Raw genomic sequence first — 16,955 nt, forward strand, 5'->3', positions numbered from 1 at the left:
TCAGTCGCTGAAGTTTGGGAGCTTAGAGAAGTTTTTAAACAAAAGCCCAGTTGTAAGTTCATTCCCATGAGACAATCCTACATAATTCAAGACACAGGAAAAATGAGTGCAGATGAGAGAAAATTGCTGCAGTTGATGGAGGCAACTATGCAGAAGAGAATGTTTAGGCTACTGTGAAGATGAGGAATTTAAGGTGCAATTAAGTCAGGGCTCAGTCACTTGACCTCGGCTGCCTTTTATTAGCCAGTAGCTACAAGATTACCAGCATAATTGCAATTAACTAATTGTGTGAATATTTATTTCTTGAATGCTTAGCTGTTCTGCTTCAGCGTCAACTTCATGAAGACACGTGTCTCTCTTGTTCCCTGGCACAGTACCTGACACATAGCAAGTACTCAGTTAACCTCTCCTTAATGCAGAGCTTACTGTAGTGTAGTGGTAAGAGCTAAGGCTCTGGAAGTCAGAATTAGGTTGAGACCTTGGCTCTTCTACTTAAGAGCTGTGACAACCGTGGGCAGGTCATTTAACTTCTAGGTACCCATGTTCCTTACCTATGAAATGAGACAGTAATAGAACTTACCCAATGTGGTTGCTGTGAGGGCGAAACGAGATAATGACTGTAAAGACGTTAGCACAGGGCCAAGCACATAGATGGTTCTCCATCATGGCGGATCTTACTAGCTTTTATTTGTGTCATGGGAGTTGGGTGGCTCATCTGCTTTTAGACTTGAGTGTGTATGCGGGTTACCTGGGGGAGGTGGCTGCCTTGTGGATTTCTGCAAGCTGTCATCAGTCACTGGATTCTGATTTGGAAGGGCTGCATCTAGGCCCAGAAATTTGCATTTTTAACAGGCATCTGGGAATAATTTTGATTCAGGGAGTCTTTAGACCACCCTGGAGAAACACTACTTTAGAAAGAGAATCCTCTTTTCCCAGATTTCTGAAGAGACGGGCAAAGTAACAGAACTCATATATTTATACATGATGCTCAGGGGTGGATAATGAAAGTAAAAGAAGAACTAGCATCTTTGGGAAAAGATATATATATAAATATATGTGTATATATATATATATGCACAGTATATAGAAATGAAATATATTTCATTAAAATTCCAGCCTGAAGAGCCAGCAACATTTATATTACTCCCATATTTCCCAGTGAAGCACCCCATACTTAGTCTCTACCTCCTCTTTTTTTCCTATGTATTCCCCTTAATAACTGGGTGAGGAAGGACCCCCATTTGCTTTTGTGGAGATCTCTCAAGGTTTCCCCAGAGATGTAGAGTACATGAAAAGCAAACCAAATAGTGTAACCTTGGGGGAAGGATGTCTCCGTTTTTAAAAATTAGTCTTTTTCAAAATTGTTTTTATGCTAAGGGGCTAGAGTCTTAAAAACCAATTATAATTTTTTTTTCTTTTAGGTTTTGGATCATATTATTGAGCTGTAAAGTTGGGAGACTCCAAAAAATCTAAAAGGGCTTCCTTTTTTTTTCCCCAAGTAAAAACTTCTTTTTACTTTTCTTTTCTTTTCTTTCTCTTCTCTCTCTCTTTCTTTCAAGACAGGGTCTCACTCTGTCACCCAGACTGGAGTGCAGTAGTGTGATCACAGCTCACTGCAGCCTTCACCTCCTGGGCTCAAGCGATCCTCCAGCAACCTCAGCCTCCTGAGTAGCTGGGACTACAGGCACACACTACAATGTCCGGCTAATTAAAAAAAAAATTTTTTTTTGTAGAGATGGGGGTCTCACTATGTTGCCCCAACTGGCAAGTAAAAACTTTCTAACATAAAAGTGCCTAAGATAAATGACATTTGTGTCTGTGTAACTTGTCGCTATCTTGTCCTAGCCCAAGGTGTTCAATACAGCCCTACCCTTCGCGAGTTCAATTCCCATTCTTGTGCCTGGTTTTTGTTTGCTAATAAATCAGGTGTTCTTAAGGGCGCATTAACTCATCTAGATCAACCTAAAAGGCTAGTTTCCAACTAGATCCTGAAGGCTAACTGGAAATTAACCTTTCAGGTAAATTTTTAAAAAAAGAAAGAAAAGAAAAAAGAAATATTCATATTCCTTCATGAGTGCTTGGAACTCAGGATGCCCTGTAGGTGGAATTCCTCTTACCAGCAGGTTCTCTGGCTTGATATCACGGTGGACGATGTTCAGGCTATGCAGGTATTTGATGGCGCTGGCTAGGTTGTACAGCATCCCACTGGCGTCTCTCTCGGTGTATTTGTTAGTGGAAGTAATGGCATCAAAAAGGTCTCCCCCCTGAGAAGAGAACAGAAGGTGGAGCAGCACATTAACAGACGGGCCAGTGGGGCCACCTGTAGAGGCCACTGACAAACCCCAAAGGACAGGAAGAATGGATGTGGAATCTTTGGGTTCCTAAAGGCTTTTCCTGCTACTTTCCTTTCAAAGGCTCGAAGGCTGAATGGTGATTTCTCCACCCACTACAAAAGCCAGTGGCATTTCCCCCAGAGCTCAAAGAAAGGGGCAGCGTGAGGATTCTCCACCACCAGACACATGGCCATTTCCACAGATCCCAGCTAGGGGACGAGGAGATGCAGCTGGATCTCCAGGGCAGAGGACTGTGACACGTGAAGATCCCAGTGGCATGTGCTACCTGCCTCACATTGACTGCCAGCCACAGTTCAAATTCATAATCCTTCACCTCCTCCAGTGAGGAACAGGTAATACTGCAAACTGCACACTGAAAATGTTCTACTGCCTAGTGAAATTATTAGGATGCACACACACACACACACACACGCACACACAATCCCCTTCATACACTAGATTTAGCTCTCTGAGAGTGGGCATAGTGTTTTCTTTTTCAATATTGTGCTCCTTTGTAAGGAACAGAGAAAAAGACCAGAAACTTCATTTCAAAGCTGAGTGAGAAAAGGAGGGAGGAAGGGGGGGAAATCTCAAAGAAAGTTTTCTAGGACTGTTATTCATCTGAACTTTTGTTTCCTTTGTTCCTTTTTAAATATATTGCTTTTTGGTAAAATGGAATGATTTTTAAGTTCCAACCTAAGTTCCATTTATTCAAAAATCCTTTCAGAGAATTGGGGTCTGATTTACTATCAATATGTGCATCATGCTTGCCTACAGTGTACCAAACCGCTATGCACAGTAACCAACTGTGATCGTCTGTTACCTAATGCGCTAAGGAACTCAGTTTTCTTTTTAAAATAGCTAAAGCAAAAAGATAGCCCCTGTAGGCTGATGATTTTCAAATCTGCCTCTCGGGCCTGGGCCCTTTGTGCCCCTGTACAGTCTCCACTCTGGAGACTTCTCTCACTGTCCCCCAAGCTGCAACGGTTCTCAAGCTAACCACACAAATTTTTTTTTTCAAAGCGAAGAGTTTTTCCAACTTTCTGCTTCTCTCAAAGGGAAGGCTGCTACACACAGGTTTTCAGGTTGTCTCTGTACCACTTGAGGAGGTGGGACAGTCACCGTGGTCTATGTGAACAGCACCCCTGGAGTTCCACCACAGGGCATGTGTGGCTGTATATGGAGACCCTGCAAAGATTCCACCAGTCCCAGTTATCTGGGCTCCTGGCATCTTGTAATGTCCTTTTTAATAAGAGACAAGGTCTTGCTTTGTCACCCAGGCTGGAGTGCAGTAGCACAATCGTGGCTCACTGCAGCCTCAGACTCCTGGGCTCAAGTGATCCTCCTGTCTCAGCCTCCAGAGTAGCGGGAACCACAGGAGCAGGCCATCATGCTTGGCTAATTGTTATTATTTTTTTTGTAGAAATGGGGCTTCACTTTTTTGCCCAGGCTGGTCTCCAACTCCTGGCCTCAAGTGATCTTCCTGCCTTGGCCTCCCAAAATGCTGGGATTACATGCGTGAGCCACTGCACCTGGCTCCTTTCTTCTTTGTCCTCAACGATGCAGTCAACAGGTCTTATCGGTCCTTTCTTGGACACGTTTTTCCTTCGCAGCCATCTGGGCCTTCCTACTCCGCCAAACGCTCCTGTTGCCTCATCCCTGGGTTGTTGTCATGTGGTCTCACAATCCGTTCTGCTTCCCTCCGTGAGCTCTTTATCCAAAGCATCCTGCACACCGACTGCTACCTTCCCACACATTATGTCGCTATTTTCTTTCTCTCTTCAAGAAATCACCATTCTTTTCCCACAGCCGAAAGGAGGAGGCTTTCTATATTCTGCCCCAACCTTCATTCCACTCTGTTTAATTTCCTGTCTTGCCACTACTTAACATAGTGACCCTCACACTCCAGGATATTTCTTCCCTAGCCATCCAAACAGGCCAAGATCTCTGTCCTCAAGCCTGTCCTCATGACAGCGCCCTTCCTGAAGTGTCCCATCCCCTCCCCTTCAGTTTTCTAACTCCCGTTGCTCTCTCGGGGCCCAGCTGCAGGCCCAGCTCCTCCACGAGGCCTGCCTTCCTCTGAACACATAGGCAGCCTGCGTGTGCACCGCCTCTGGAGGCAGAAGGCTAAAGTCCTGTGCCTGATGAGTATGGAATTTCATTCTCATTAACTGCTGATCCACTGCCGTCCGGAACACGAGCCTTGTTTGTCTGAGAGCTTCAGGCATTCTTTGGGACATCCCTGGGCCCTGAGGGTTTGAGAAGCATACCCCACCCACATGTCTCAGTGGAAAAGTCCTGGGAGTCTTTCAAGTCAAGCCTGGGGCTGGCCTTCACTTCCCTGGGAAGCTTCTCGAGCTGTCCTCAGGGCATTCTGGGTGAGATTAAATCGAAGGGTATGGTCTTGCAGCACAATTGAGGGTCCCAGCGCTGGGCTATGGAGACCTTCTATGGCCTTTCTAGGGTATCTTGGTGATGTAGAGAGAATTCACAAAGGCAGTTAAGTGCAACGAGGACCTTACCATAGTCGCCTAACCAAGCACACGATTGACAGACTAAGATTTCTCACCAAATGCGTTCAGAGTGCCTGAGCCTTTGCCATCTTGAAATTTCATTTAGTCTCAGCACTCCAAAAATCAGCCAACAGTGGGGGTAAGTCAATAATAACCGGGGGTAATCAAATTCTAACAGCACATAGAAGGGCAACAGAATGGCTTGAAGTTGTTAGTTTAAAAATTAACATTGTTGTAAAAAGACTCCTTGGTACTGGGGAAAGTATAATTTACAATGTTGGTAAAAAGATAATTTAATAATAAAGCACCAACGGGAAAATCTTCATATTTTTTCTTTATTCAAATGAAATCGACTTTTCTTTTTTATTTTTTTTTTGAGACAGAGTTTCGCTCTTTTTGCCCAGGCTAGAGTGCAATGGTGCGATCTTGGCTCACTGCAACCACCACCTCCCGGGTTCAAGCGATTCTCCTGCCTCAGCCTCCCAAGTAGCTGGGATTACAGGCGCCTGCCACCATGCCCGGCTAATTTTTTTGTATTTTTAGTAGAGACGGGGTTTCACCATGTTGGCCAGGATGGTCTCAATCTCTTGACCTTGTGATCTGCCCACCTCGGCCTCCCAAAATGCTGGGATTACAGGTGTGAGTCACTGCACCTGGCCCATGAGACACTGTGCCCAGCCGACTTTTCTTTATTGGATTTTCAGTTTAACATTTTTACCTCCCTCAGCCTCAAACATGACAATACCGTTGTTACTACAAAAAGGCTCCCATTCTTTGAAAGAAACAAGTCTGGCCGGGCACGGTGGCTCATGCCTGTAATCCCAGCACTTTGGGAGGCCGAGGTGGGCGGATCACCTGAGGTTGGGAGTTCGAGACCAGCCTGACCAACATGGAGAAATCCCATCTCTACTAAAAATACAAAATTAGCCAGGCGTGGTGGCACATGCCTGTAATCCCAGCTACTAGGGAGGCTGAGGCAGGAGAATTGCTTGAACCCAGGAGGCAGAGGTTGCGGTGAGCCGAGATCGTGCCATTGCATTCCAGCCTGGGCAGCAAGAGCAAAACTCCATCTCAAAAAAAAAGAAAGAAAGAAAAAGAAAGAAAGAAAGAAAGAAAGAAAGGAAAGAAAGAAAGAAAGAAAGAAAGAAAGAAAGAAAGAAAGAAAGAAAGGAAGAAAGAAAGAAAGAAAGGAAAGAAAGAAAGAAAGAAAGAAAGAAAGAAAGAAGTCCTAATTTGAAGTAGACTAAAAATAAATTTCACCTATAAATACAAATAACCACTAAGTTAAAAAAAAATGCCGATATGTCTAAGGTGAAGCAATTCTAAATAACAAAAACTTAAAGACCCTAGAATGAACATTTTTCATATCATCACAGATTAGCTTACTAAATGCTTTCCTCGTCTTGAATTTTTAAAAGAGAAAACCTCACATTCAAGTCAGCAGTGTGGGGATTCCAAACATGCCCTGGGAGCCTGAGGCGCCCCCTGGCGGTGCTCACAGCTGATGCAGAAGGCGGTGCAACCAATTACAACATTCTCCAACTAAGGTAGACATTACTTACACGTTCAGTTTGATGAATATACTAGAAAAGACTTGAGAACACAACAGCTTCATGAAAATGAAGCATGCCATTTTTTAAAACTTCTACTTCCCGAAAATGTCAAATGTATGGAAGGAGAGAGAACAGGTAAGAGACCTTTCATCTCCATTCAACCATGATCAACAATTGGCTATCCCCATAGTCTATGTTTTCATAGAATAAGAAGGTAATATTATGTGACAGGATGAGATTATGACATTCACTGAAAGTCAATACACTATTCACACTATTCACATCATTATTAGGACAGCGCTATTTTCCCATTATGTTGGTGACTAAAAGTTTAAAGCTTGTTTTTACAAGATGGCTGGTACCTTTGGATATAGTTCATGGAAAAGTGAATGATTTTCCATTACAACAATTGTATTGGTACCTAATACTTTGTGTGTCACACAAACTGGTGGAAGCCATCTCTTCATCCCCAAAATAACACCATTAAGCAGGTATTATCAGTATTCTCACTTTACATATGTTGAAAGTGAGACATAAAGAGGTAGACCCAAAGTCATGGGCCTCTTTGTGCCAAGGCTGGAACTTGAGCCCTTGTGTACCGTTCTCCTGTGAACATTCCTAATCACTGGGCCAATGTACAGAAATGAGAACCTGAATACTGATGGGAGAAAATAAGGGAAAGAGCTCTAGAATATAGGCAAGTGCGGTGCCATCAATAAAGACTTACTTTCTTTCCAAAATACACACCTTTACTAATTCCATGACAAGATACAGTTCAGTTGGCACATCCATCTCCTCAATCAGAAGAACGATATTGGGATGCTTCACTCTTCTTAAAATAGACACTTCATTCTGGATCATGTGCTCCTATCCAAAGGAAAAGTTATCTTCATCAGCTTCCATAAAACATGTGGAGGGCTAACTCAAATGAGTACAACTATACTATGTAAGGGTCAAGAGAGATGCATTTTGGTAAAATGTAATGAGCCTGTCTTATATTCTGATATTCAGATATAGCCTAGAATTGCCAATAGCTATGGAGGTCTTTACATAATGCTTGTAAATTCAGAACCAATCATGATAACTACAGTTTCATAGCAAAGAATGGGATGAAACTTAGATCACATGAAGAAGGGAAGAGAGTAAACAAACAAAAAGAAAAGGAAGAGAAGTCATATCTAATCATTCCAAATAACTTTTATCCCAGGGATATACATAAAGTTATATTCTAGTAAGTGTATAACATTCTATTCCACCAAAATTCAACCCTTAGGGTGAACTTGTATTTGTTTGGGAGTGATCTTTGTGTTTCTTTTGACCTCTTGAACACTCTATCTCATAAGAACAAATTTTATACATACTTTGCCTCGACATTTGCTTTTCTTGATAATTTTCAGAGCATACTCTCTAGCAGTCGATCTGCAAAGAGAAAGTTCATGTTTTTAAAATAAAACTTAACTTCAAATCTATTGAATTATTTTGTCAGGGATCAATTTCCTACCCCATAGATCTTGCATCATGTTGTAAATATTTTGTGAAAGGATTTCCTTTCCTTTTTTTAAAAAAAACAAATAAATATGTAAATGTTGATGGACTGACCAAGTGTAAGGACAGTAAGTCTGCTGGCATAGAGAAATCTTGGGCTGTTTATGTTGCCATACTTGTAATAAAAACACTAGCACTCGCACTTTGTTCCTCGAATTGCCCACTTGTCCCTCTTCCAAGTTTACTTTCCTTCCTTTTCTTACTGTTGGAAAACTTTCTAATAAACTTCCACTCCTGCTCTCAAAACAAAAGAAAACACTAGCATTGCTAGTGTGTCTTAGCTCCTCCTGCTGCCAGGTTACTCTTCCCTCCCCTTCCCTCCGAAGTGATGTAGCAGTGGCCTAAAGCAGAGATGAGTTTCCGCCCTTCCCCTTTCCTCAAGTCTCTCCTGAGGTTCTCTATCCACCCAGGGCACCTATGACAGTTTTCTGAATGTTCATGCAATTACACTGAAGACTCTAGAGAAAGCACTCCACGCTCTTTAGACCTCAGTTCAGTGTGAGAGCCTGTGTGAGTTCTGCTGGAGAACTCATAGATGATATGGTCAAGGTGTAAAGAAAGGGATAAAATCTATTTCAGAGCTCCCTGGGACCCCTGGGCCCTTTTATGGGCTGTCTCATTTCATTGAAAGAAAATGAAGGTGACAGTGGAAATCCACTCACTTCCCAAAGCCACATGGCAGCTTTAAAATTGGACTCTGAGTTCTCCAGGCCCCTGCTCCCTGCATAGCACAGTGAACGCCGCCCCTCCTCTGTGATAGGTGTAGGAGGAAGGATTTAGTCGTATCGCTACCTTTAAACAGCTTCCTAATTTGTGCTAACATTGCTAAGAAACTGTAGTGACAAACACAAGAACACGTCTGTTATTAAAGGGCACAATGCATACTTCATAATCATAGTAAACCACGATTTCACAAGCATTGCTGTTTTATTTCTGGTATGAAATCGAGAGAGCCTAGCTTTTTACCTATAGATAAAAGCCAATTTTGTGGATCCAATGGACACAAATAGTAATGAGGTTAATTAAGAACATGCTTTTAAAATAGGACTTTAAAATCTTCAGTATGGTGAATTAAGTGGGATTTCCTGGTTATATGGTTATAGCAAGAAAATGATTTGCCTCTAAGTGAATCAAGAAGCCAGGCGTTAATGTGTTTTGAGGGCATTCTAGAAATTTTTCATGTCATTTACTTCTAAAAATGCTTCTTCCATGACACTTCCAGGCTTTTTCATGGTGCCGGCCTCAAAAAACAGTGAACACTGAATTATGATTCTATCTGCTGAATAAAATCACAAGATGATGACTTCGAAGCCTCTTTTCCTCACTAGAGGGCTTTGGGGTTCAGGTGGTAGAAGGTAAACCCTTTGCTTCGGGGCTCCCCTCCTGGAGATATGCGGCTGTCCAGAGGAATTCCTATAGTTTTCACTCAGGAAGGGAATGCACTAGAAACCCAAGGATGCCCCTGCCACTGTCTCTGTTGATCTTTCAACAAAGACTCTGCCATGGCTGGGCAGAGAGGCCATGATGGGGTGTGAGCCAGGCTGTGGCTAAATGCAGGGCTTGGTGTGCTAGATGTTCCCACATAAACACTAGACCACCAGCAAGACTGTAGGGTAGAGGAGGAGAAGGCACTGCAGTGTAAACCAAATATTTAACATTAGAAATTTAAAACGTGGGTTGGGGCAGTGGCTCATGCCTATAATCCCAGCACTTTGGGAGGCCAAGGTGGGCAGATCACTTGAGGTCAGGAGTTCGAGACCAGCCTGGTAAACATGGTGAAACCCTGACTCTACTAAAAAAAAATACAAAAATTAGCCAGGCATGGTGTTGCGTGCCTGTAATCCCAGCTACTTGGGAGGCTGAGGCAGGAAGATTGCTTGAGCCCAGGAGGTGAAGGCTGCAGTGAGCCGAGATCATGCCACTGCACTCCAGCCTGGGTGACAGAGAAATTTAAAATGTAAGAGCAAACATAAATGAGAAAATGAGAAAGTGAAATGATTCACGTGTGAAGAGATTCTTCATTGTAGAAGCTCTATATCCTATAAGACCACAGGGTCCCTCTAAGTAGCTTCTTCTTAAGAGGCTCCTGTAGAGTTTGTCTACAAACTTGGAAATACTTAAGAGGAAAACTAAAAGCTCAAGTGTTTCTGGATTCTGCTTTTCATAAATTACTAAAAAATTATGATAAAGCAAATCTCAGGTTGGAATACATGAGCAATTTCCTATCTGGCTTAACATGTCCCATTGGATGGCAGGGAATCTAGACCATTGCACTGCCTGCCTGGGTAACCATCAGCAATCCCAGGCAAGGCCAGAGAGCAAGAAGGGATGTTTGTGAGACTGAAAAATAAAAGCTGCCGTTCCCTTCACCACCTCCACAAAGGGGATGGATGGACAGGACCGTGCTGGTCAGAAGAGAAAGTGGTTTCTTAGCTTGGTGATTTCCCCATGTTTGCCATTTGATGCTCTTTTCCCTTGAAGGAGTAATTTTAAAGCATTCAATCCTCAGGGCTGGTGTAGAGCACAGGAGGGCTGAACCCCCTTTACAGCCAGCCAGACAAGAAGCAGGATCCCCAGTGAGCCAGAGGGTGTGTTGGCTCCCAGCAGGCCAAGGAAGCAGGTTCTGTCCTGAGCCTACAGCTGAGGGGAAGAGGGCAGCAAACCTAGGGCTTACTAGGAACAAAGACCTTGTGGATTTCCACTATACAACCTTTCGTAATAGGATTAAACCTTCCATTACATCTACTCATATTTCATAGCAGACAATGAGCTCCACAGAGGACCACCAAATTAATGTTGCACCTTTTCTTTTTTGATTCCCTGAGGGCCAAACTACAAAGCCACATAATAAAATCCATAATAAAAGCCACATAATAAAAATTAATTCCTAGAATCACAGGTTTATAGGAAAGTAGCTAGTCTGGAAAGTGTGCCTGAAAACAGGTGTTAGGAGACTAAATGTGTGTCATAAGAATAAGAATATAAGTGTCTGCTTTAAGTGAAAACACTTGGCAAGAAATCGAATCTTATGTAATGAATTCGCCTTCCTGCATACCTCGAACTCTGAGGACTGCTGTGCCTGTGTAATTATTCAGCAGTGGGACGCAGGGCTCTTTGGTGGATTCAGAGGGGAACGAGACCTGATCCTTGTCTTTAAGGTGTCTACGTTTGAGCGTACTGAGAAGAATACTAGATGACCTGACTGATTACTGGTGAGGTGAATACAGGCCGTTTGCTTGCTTGTTTTTGAAATTATGTTCTTGACCTTTTACAGAACCCTCTTTGCCACAACAAAAACAGCAGCAACAGAAAACTTTGTCTTCCTCCTTGACTAAGGGAAATCAATTTGTAAGGTTGCCTTCTTATTAAGTGTGACCCAAGGTTAGAACCCAAACTACTAGAGGGAAATTTTCAAATTTTACAAACTTTAATTAAATCCAACTTTTGGTGTTTGTGCTAAAAATGGTTTGGAGACAGCTGTCTTGTTTAACTGAGTGATTCCCCACTCAGGCCAGTCTTCTGCCCACTGCACCCCTCACCCAGGGAGTGTAGCAGAATGCTTGTCAAAAAAAGAAATGGGCCAGGCATGGTGGTTCACACCTGTCATCCCAGCATTTTGAGAGGCCGAGGCAGGAGGATCACTTGAGATCAAGAGTTTGAGACCAGCCTGGGCCACATAGTGAGACCCATCTACAAAAAATAAAAACAAAAAAATTAGCAAGGCATGGTGGTGTGCACCTATACTCCTAGCTATTCAGGAGGCCAAGGCAGGAGAATGGATCACTTGAGCCCAGAACTTTGAGACTGCAATGAGCTATGATCTTGCCACTGCACTCCAGCCTGGGTGACACAGCAAGACCCTGTGTCAAAAAAAGGTGGTGGTGTGGAAATGGCTAGCAAAGATTGGGATGCTCTAAGCTGACATGGTTTCTCTTGTTGCCATTGTTTGCTATGTTTTGAAGGATTTAGAAAAAGAGTATATGGAGAAGGAAAAGCAGCTCCCAAGCATTCCTCTCCCATAGCATTCATTGAATTTCTGGTAATCCTTGTTTGTGGGTAAAGTTCTCTGTATGGGGCTGTGTCTTGTCTCTCTCTGTAACCCCAGAAGTGCCCAGCATAAGCCTGAACTAGGAGGTGCTCTGCATATATTGTGGAAACTCCAGAGGATGGTGGCAGTTAGCACAATGACAGGAATACCACCCTCAACACTAGCAAAAAGGAGTTAGTAACACACCGTTTACCAAGTAATCCTAACAAAGCCCAATCTCAGCCTCCTCCATAAAGAGATAACTGCCAAGAGCAGAGAGCAGAGAACTGAGGCATTCCACAGTGTCTTGTCAGACAGCTCCCAAGTGGAATTTGATTTTGAATTTGACAAGGGCCCCATGGCTCTCAGGAGCCAGAGGCTCCTCAGGAAGGAAAGAAGGAAGAACAGTAATCCACTAGCCAAGAGCAGTGATCTAAGCTTCAGCACAAGGCATCCTCCAAATTCCAGTTCTGATGGAAATGCTTTCAAACTATAGACACATGGTCGCTTTGTTGAGGTTATTGAGAATTTTGAAGATTTTCTAGGTGGAAGCAATGCATTTTGGTGACCCTAAGATCTCTGCTTGTTCTGCTGGGTTTGAGCCTGCTTATGTTCATTGCTAGAGCCAGCAGCTTGGCTGCACACATCCTCAGGCTTATAGGTGCCGGTGGGAGAGACAGAAGCATCCACAGCAAGGATTTTAATTCAGCTCTGGTGCCTATATCACTAAGCAATGCCAGCAGTGCAGGTGGGGAAGACGACCAAGAGCCACCGGGGGCACCATCCCTGCTCATGACTATATCACCCCCACCCTTGGCTCGCGTAGTTGTTAGTCCACAGGGAGCCAGGAAAGTTAGGGATGAAAGGCATTTCACATCACGCCCTCTACTTATGCTCTGACCGCTCATTAGAGCTTTTCTGCTCTTTGAGTTTGCTATGGGGCCTCAAAATGCTCCACAAAACAGCTTCAAAGTAGAGCATGTCTCTTCCAGCTGAAGTCACAGTCCACTAACTTCCTTTAGCATGTCCCAGGTACCCCAGAGGCCACTCAAGAAGTTACTCCTGGAGCATGGGCAGAAATCTAAATGGACCTAGCTGCCAAAGACTATGCCGGAACAGGACCACAGAAAGACATCGTTATTGTGTCCATTGTTGTAGACAAATCTTGCCTGTGACAGGATATGATTAGCAGAGGAGAGGCATATTCACCCTTGGTAATACATATTCATCCTTCCAAACACAGCAGAATGTACCCGCAAGCAATGTGTGCCATTCACAACATTCTTAGCTCGCTTTTTATTTTCTTGGACCTCTGGAAAATATTAGAAGAATGTTTTCTGATACCTCTGGGGACAGAGGGCACATGCCATATGTCCTCGTTCAGCAGGAGCCGAATACTAACTTCATGGAGCAATCTGGTGTTTAGGTTCTGAAGTTTCATACAGTGAGACCCAAGATGTGAACTCATGCAAAACAAACACAATCCAAGTTAGAAAGAAACAAATTGATTCTGGATGGAGAAATGGGAAATTTCTATTGTGAGAAGGCCAGTCCTGTTGGACCAAGACACCAGCCCAATCCAAGAACTAGCTAGGAGAAACAGCACATGCCACCATGTCAGACTTAACAGATGATGGATGCTGGCAAATCACCAGACACCCCACAGCTCAGGGGCATGGCAATCTGCTAGAAATGGGGTTTTCTGCTACAGTAGAAATAAAGCCAAAAAAAGCCAGATTTACTATCAGTAAAAGCATCAATGAAATATAAAATTATATAAGCACACATTTATTTGCATGCACGCTTCTATCCATTACCATAGGAATGGCTTTCCCAAATTAATTAGTCTTATTTGTACAGGGCCAAAGGGAACGTGTGTGATTTTGGCTCAGCTAAGCCAGAGTCTTATGGGAGGCTCCTTATTAGTGGAGTAAAGTGGTTAAAAGTGTGGTTTTTGGAGCTGGGCTCGGACCTATGTCTTGCTAAGTACTTCTTACCTGACTGACCTTGGGCGCTTAACATGTCCATGTTTTCTATCTATAACGTGGAGACAACAATACTGATATTATGAAAGTATTGTGTTAATTAAATGAAATGTCATAAATTAAGGACTTTGTAGATAGTTTATGCTCAGCAAAATGAGGTTGCTCCTGCTTTGGGAAGTGTGAGGCCCAGGAATGCAATGGACATTTTCCATGTTTGGCACAAATGTGCCAAATGGCCAAGCTTCGTGGTGAGGTGGGGGAATGAGAGGGAGAGAGGAGAACGGTGGCCTGGCAGCATCAACTCACAGATTTTTCAAGCTCCCTATGACTCGTGCCCCTCCTGGATGCACAGTGGCTGCTCAGCTGGGTCTCTGTCCTCGTTGGGAATATCCTAGCCTTGCTGACGTGTTGGAGTAGAACAAGGTTTGAGATCCTCTGCACAAAGGTCGATAAGGAGGACTCTGCTACCTGAGCTGGGGAAGCATCTTCCAAAGAGCCGCAAGGGGTGCCAGGAGCACATAAGTGACTATTGGCCAAATGAAGAACCCTCATGAGATGTGGGGCCCTGTAGAGACTGCCAGCTCTGATATGGCAGGAACCTGTGCTTCTAAGTCAAAGCCCGTAGAGGAGGCAAGGTCTAGATCTTCCAGGCCAAAGCCTTCTCATCTGTCTTCTCTCCTCAGTCGTCCTCTCTGAGTGGAGTTTAGGAGCGTGATTCTCGGAGGATTAAGAATGGGCAGGGTGTCCAGCCCCACTGCGGGCAAAGAAAAGTGACAGGGAAGTGTGTACCCCCCAGGCCAGCCCCCAGAAAGCCAGAGGACACAGTCCCTCAAGGAATGAGGCAAGTTCCCCCAACTTTGCAGTATTCTGCCCGCCAGCCCTGAGGAGAAGCTGCAGGCTGACCAGCTCCCCTAAAGCAAGCAGCTGCTCAGGAAAAGAAACCCAAATCTGATACCGAGTGGAGGGCTTGAGGCCCCCGTAGCTGGGTTGTAACTTTATCAGTTGTCACTTTTCCATCTAGTAGCCACCAGCTAACGTCCTCCATTAGGTATCTAGAACCTCAGGATAAACCCTTCCTTTTGGCCCACAGAGTACCGGGTTCATTCATTTTAATACGTCTTAATGTATTAAATACCACTTCTGTTGGGGTCAATACATATGCATTTTAAAGCTTTTCAAGATGATCGTGTATGTATTTCATCCTATGCTAGTATGCATTACAGACATAAACTCTCACAAGAACTTTCTGACCTCTACAAAATGTCATAAAAAGTGTGTGAGAAAAACTATTCAATATGGTTTTTAACAACAATAAAAAGGCTTACCTGAAAGAGCTGGCAACGTCTCTCTGAGTACATTTTAAAAAATCAAGGTCTTTAATTTATAGATTGTCCCCAGGTTATCACTACATTTTTCAAATCTGTTGTTAGATGGGTCTTTCTTTTGCAAAAAATTCTTTTGCATTTGGGGTTGAGACATTAACTTATTCCATATGTGCCACAGACTGGAAATAGAGACACAATCTTGGAAAACATAACGCCAAATGTAACCTTTAAGGTTTGATGCAAATGATATCCTTCTCACCTTTCTACACATTCCTTGACAACAGCAAAATTTCCATCTCCTATTGTTCTTCCGACTTTATATCGTTCTGTTATTGTAGCTGGAATCTGGAAGCCTTCCTCCGACACTTCTGAAAGAATCATTAATACTTTTTTATTGGTTGAAAAGGGAACACAGATGTTGCACAAGGAAACATTTAAAAGTATCATCTAATTGACAGGAATGGATTCAGAATCAATATGTCATTCTCTGTACAGTGAGGCAACTGCCTCCCCACCCTTGCTGACATTGTATATACTCAACAGTTTTTACTAAGACAAATGCTAAAATAAAAAGAAACGTAAGGGGTCCACTCCCACCTATATAAGAGAAACTTGAGTTTTCTGATGCCATAGGGATTCTCAGGAGGAAGCTTTGCTCCTTTTACTTCATGCCAATTTGATCAATAGTCTTTACTGAATACCCACTGTGTATAGAAAAATAGCATTCCCATGTATGGCGCAGGAGGCAACTGCAGTTCGCAAGGGACTCTGGGCTGCTTGACACTGTACAAGCATGAAAATTGCCTGCTGTTTGGACACTTAGTTTTACTACATCCTGAAATGGAAATCTCCGTAAAATTCCTCATGAACTAAGCACTGATGGCCACCCGTCCTCGGTATCAACGAGCAGACTTTAGACAAATGTTCTCACCAGCAATCTGCATAGCAGATGTTGAGTTAAAACTACACTATCTATTATGTCTGTGAATGGAACAGTTTTGTAGTTTCAATTATGTTAGTGCCACTAACACAACACATTTTCCCCCTGAAAATGCATTTTGAAATATTTTACAAATGCCTAATAATGCTTTAAATATCTAAGGCCATAAAACTAAATAAGCCACAGTTAGGTCACGTAAATATACTGAATAACCTTTAACATCTTAAGGGTGTAAAAAGTCTTTTATAGCTGGGCTCTAAAATGTACATGTTTTAAAGTGATAAATCCCAGCTCTCCCTCAGGCAACCTGAATGCAAAATGTGATGGAACCCTGGTGTGTTTTCTAAATGCACTCCTCTTCCGACCTTTCGTCATAAACTGAGACTAAACATCTCTCCTCAAAATAAAACTTTAGGTGGTGAATGGGCTTTCTTAGTAGTTTTTGTATTCATGCTTGCTCTGTATTGTTGGAGACTCATAATCATCAGATATCTGCATGAGGGCCTTTCTTCTCGATTTATGATGATGCTCAGTTGGCATCAATCTGAATTCTAGAGGGGATGAAATTTCTGGAAAGTGTTGAACAAATGTAGGACATTTGCTGCTGCTACTTTTGTCCTTGGCATTGGTACAGCCTCTTCACCCCTTTATAGGTGACATTTCCCTCTTACCCTGCTAGAAGCCATCTAGGTGGTCTCTAGAATAAAGTGAGGGCTGCAGCCAATCCCCCTAAC

General features: G+C 43.2%; 1 protein-coding gene across 4 annotated transcripts in view; it reads right to left on the reverse strand.

Annotated features, from left to right (window-relative positions):
- DCLK1 (doublecortin like kinase 1) overlaps positions 1–16,955 on the reverse strand; it is a 354,866-nt gene that overhangs the window by 51,705 nt on the left and 286,206 nt on the right. For all 4 annotated transcript variants that reach the window (XM_034936574.4, XM_034936575.4, XM_003826878.5 and 1 more), the window contains 4 exons: positions 15,541–15,649; positions 7,761–7,818; positions 7,147–7,266; positions 2,118–2,264 (listed from right to left, as the gene is read on the reverse strand). In XM_034936574.4, the coding sequence (XP_034792465.1) occupies positions 2,118–2,264; positions 7,147–7,266; positions 7,761–7,818; positions 15,541–15,649 (434 nt within the window). The remainder of the gene's footprint in view (positions 1–2,117; positions 2,265–7,146; positions 7,267–7,760; positions 7,819–15,540; positions 15,650–16,955) is intronic.

The sequence above is a fragment of the Pan paniscus genome, chromosome 14 (genome assembly GCF_029289425.2).
Source record: "Pan paniscus chromosome 14, NHGRI_mPanPan1-v2.0_pri, whole genome shotgun sequence".
Taxonomy (NCBI): Eukaryota; Metazoa; Chordata; class Mammalia; order Primates; family Hominidae; genus Pan; species Pan paniscus.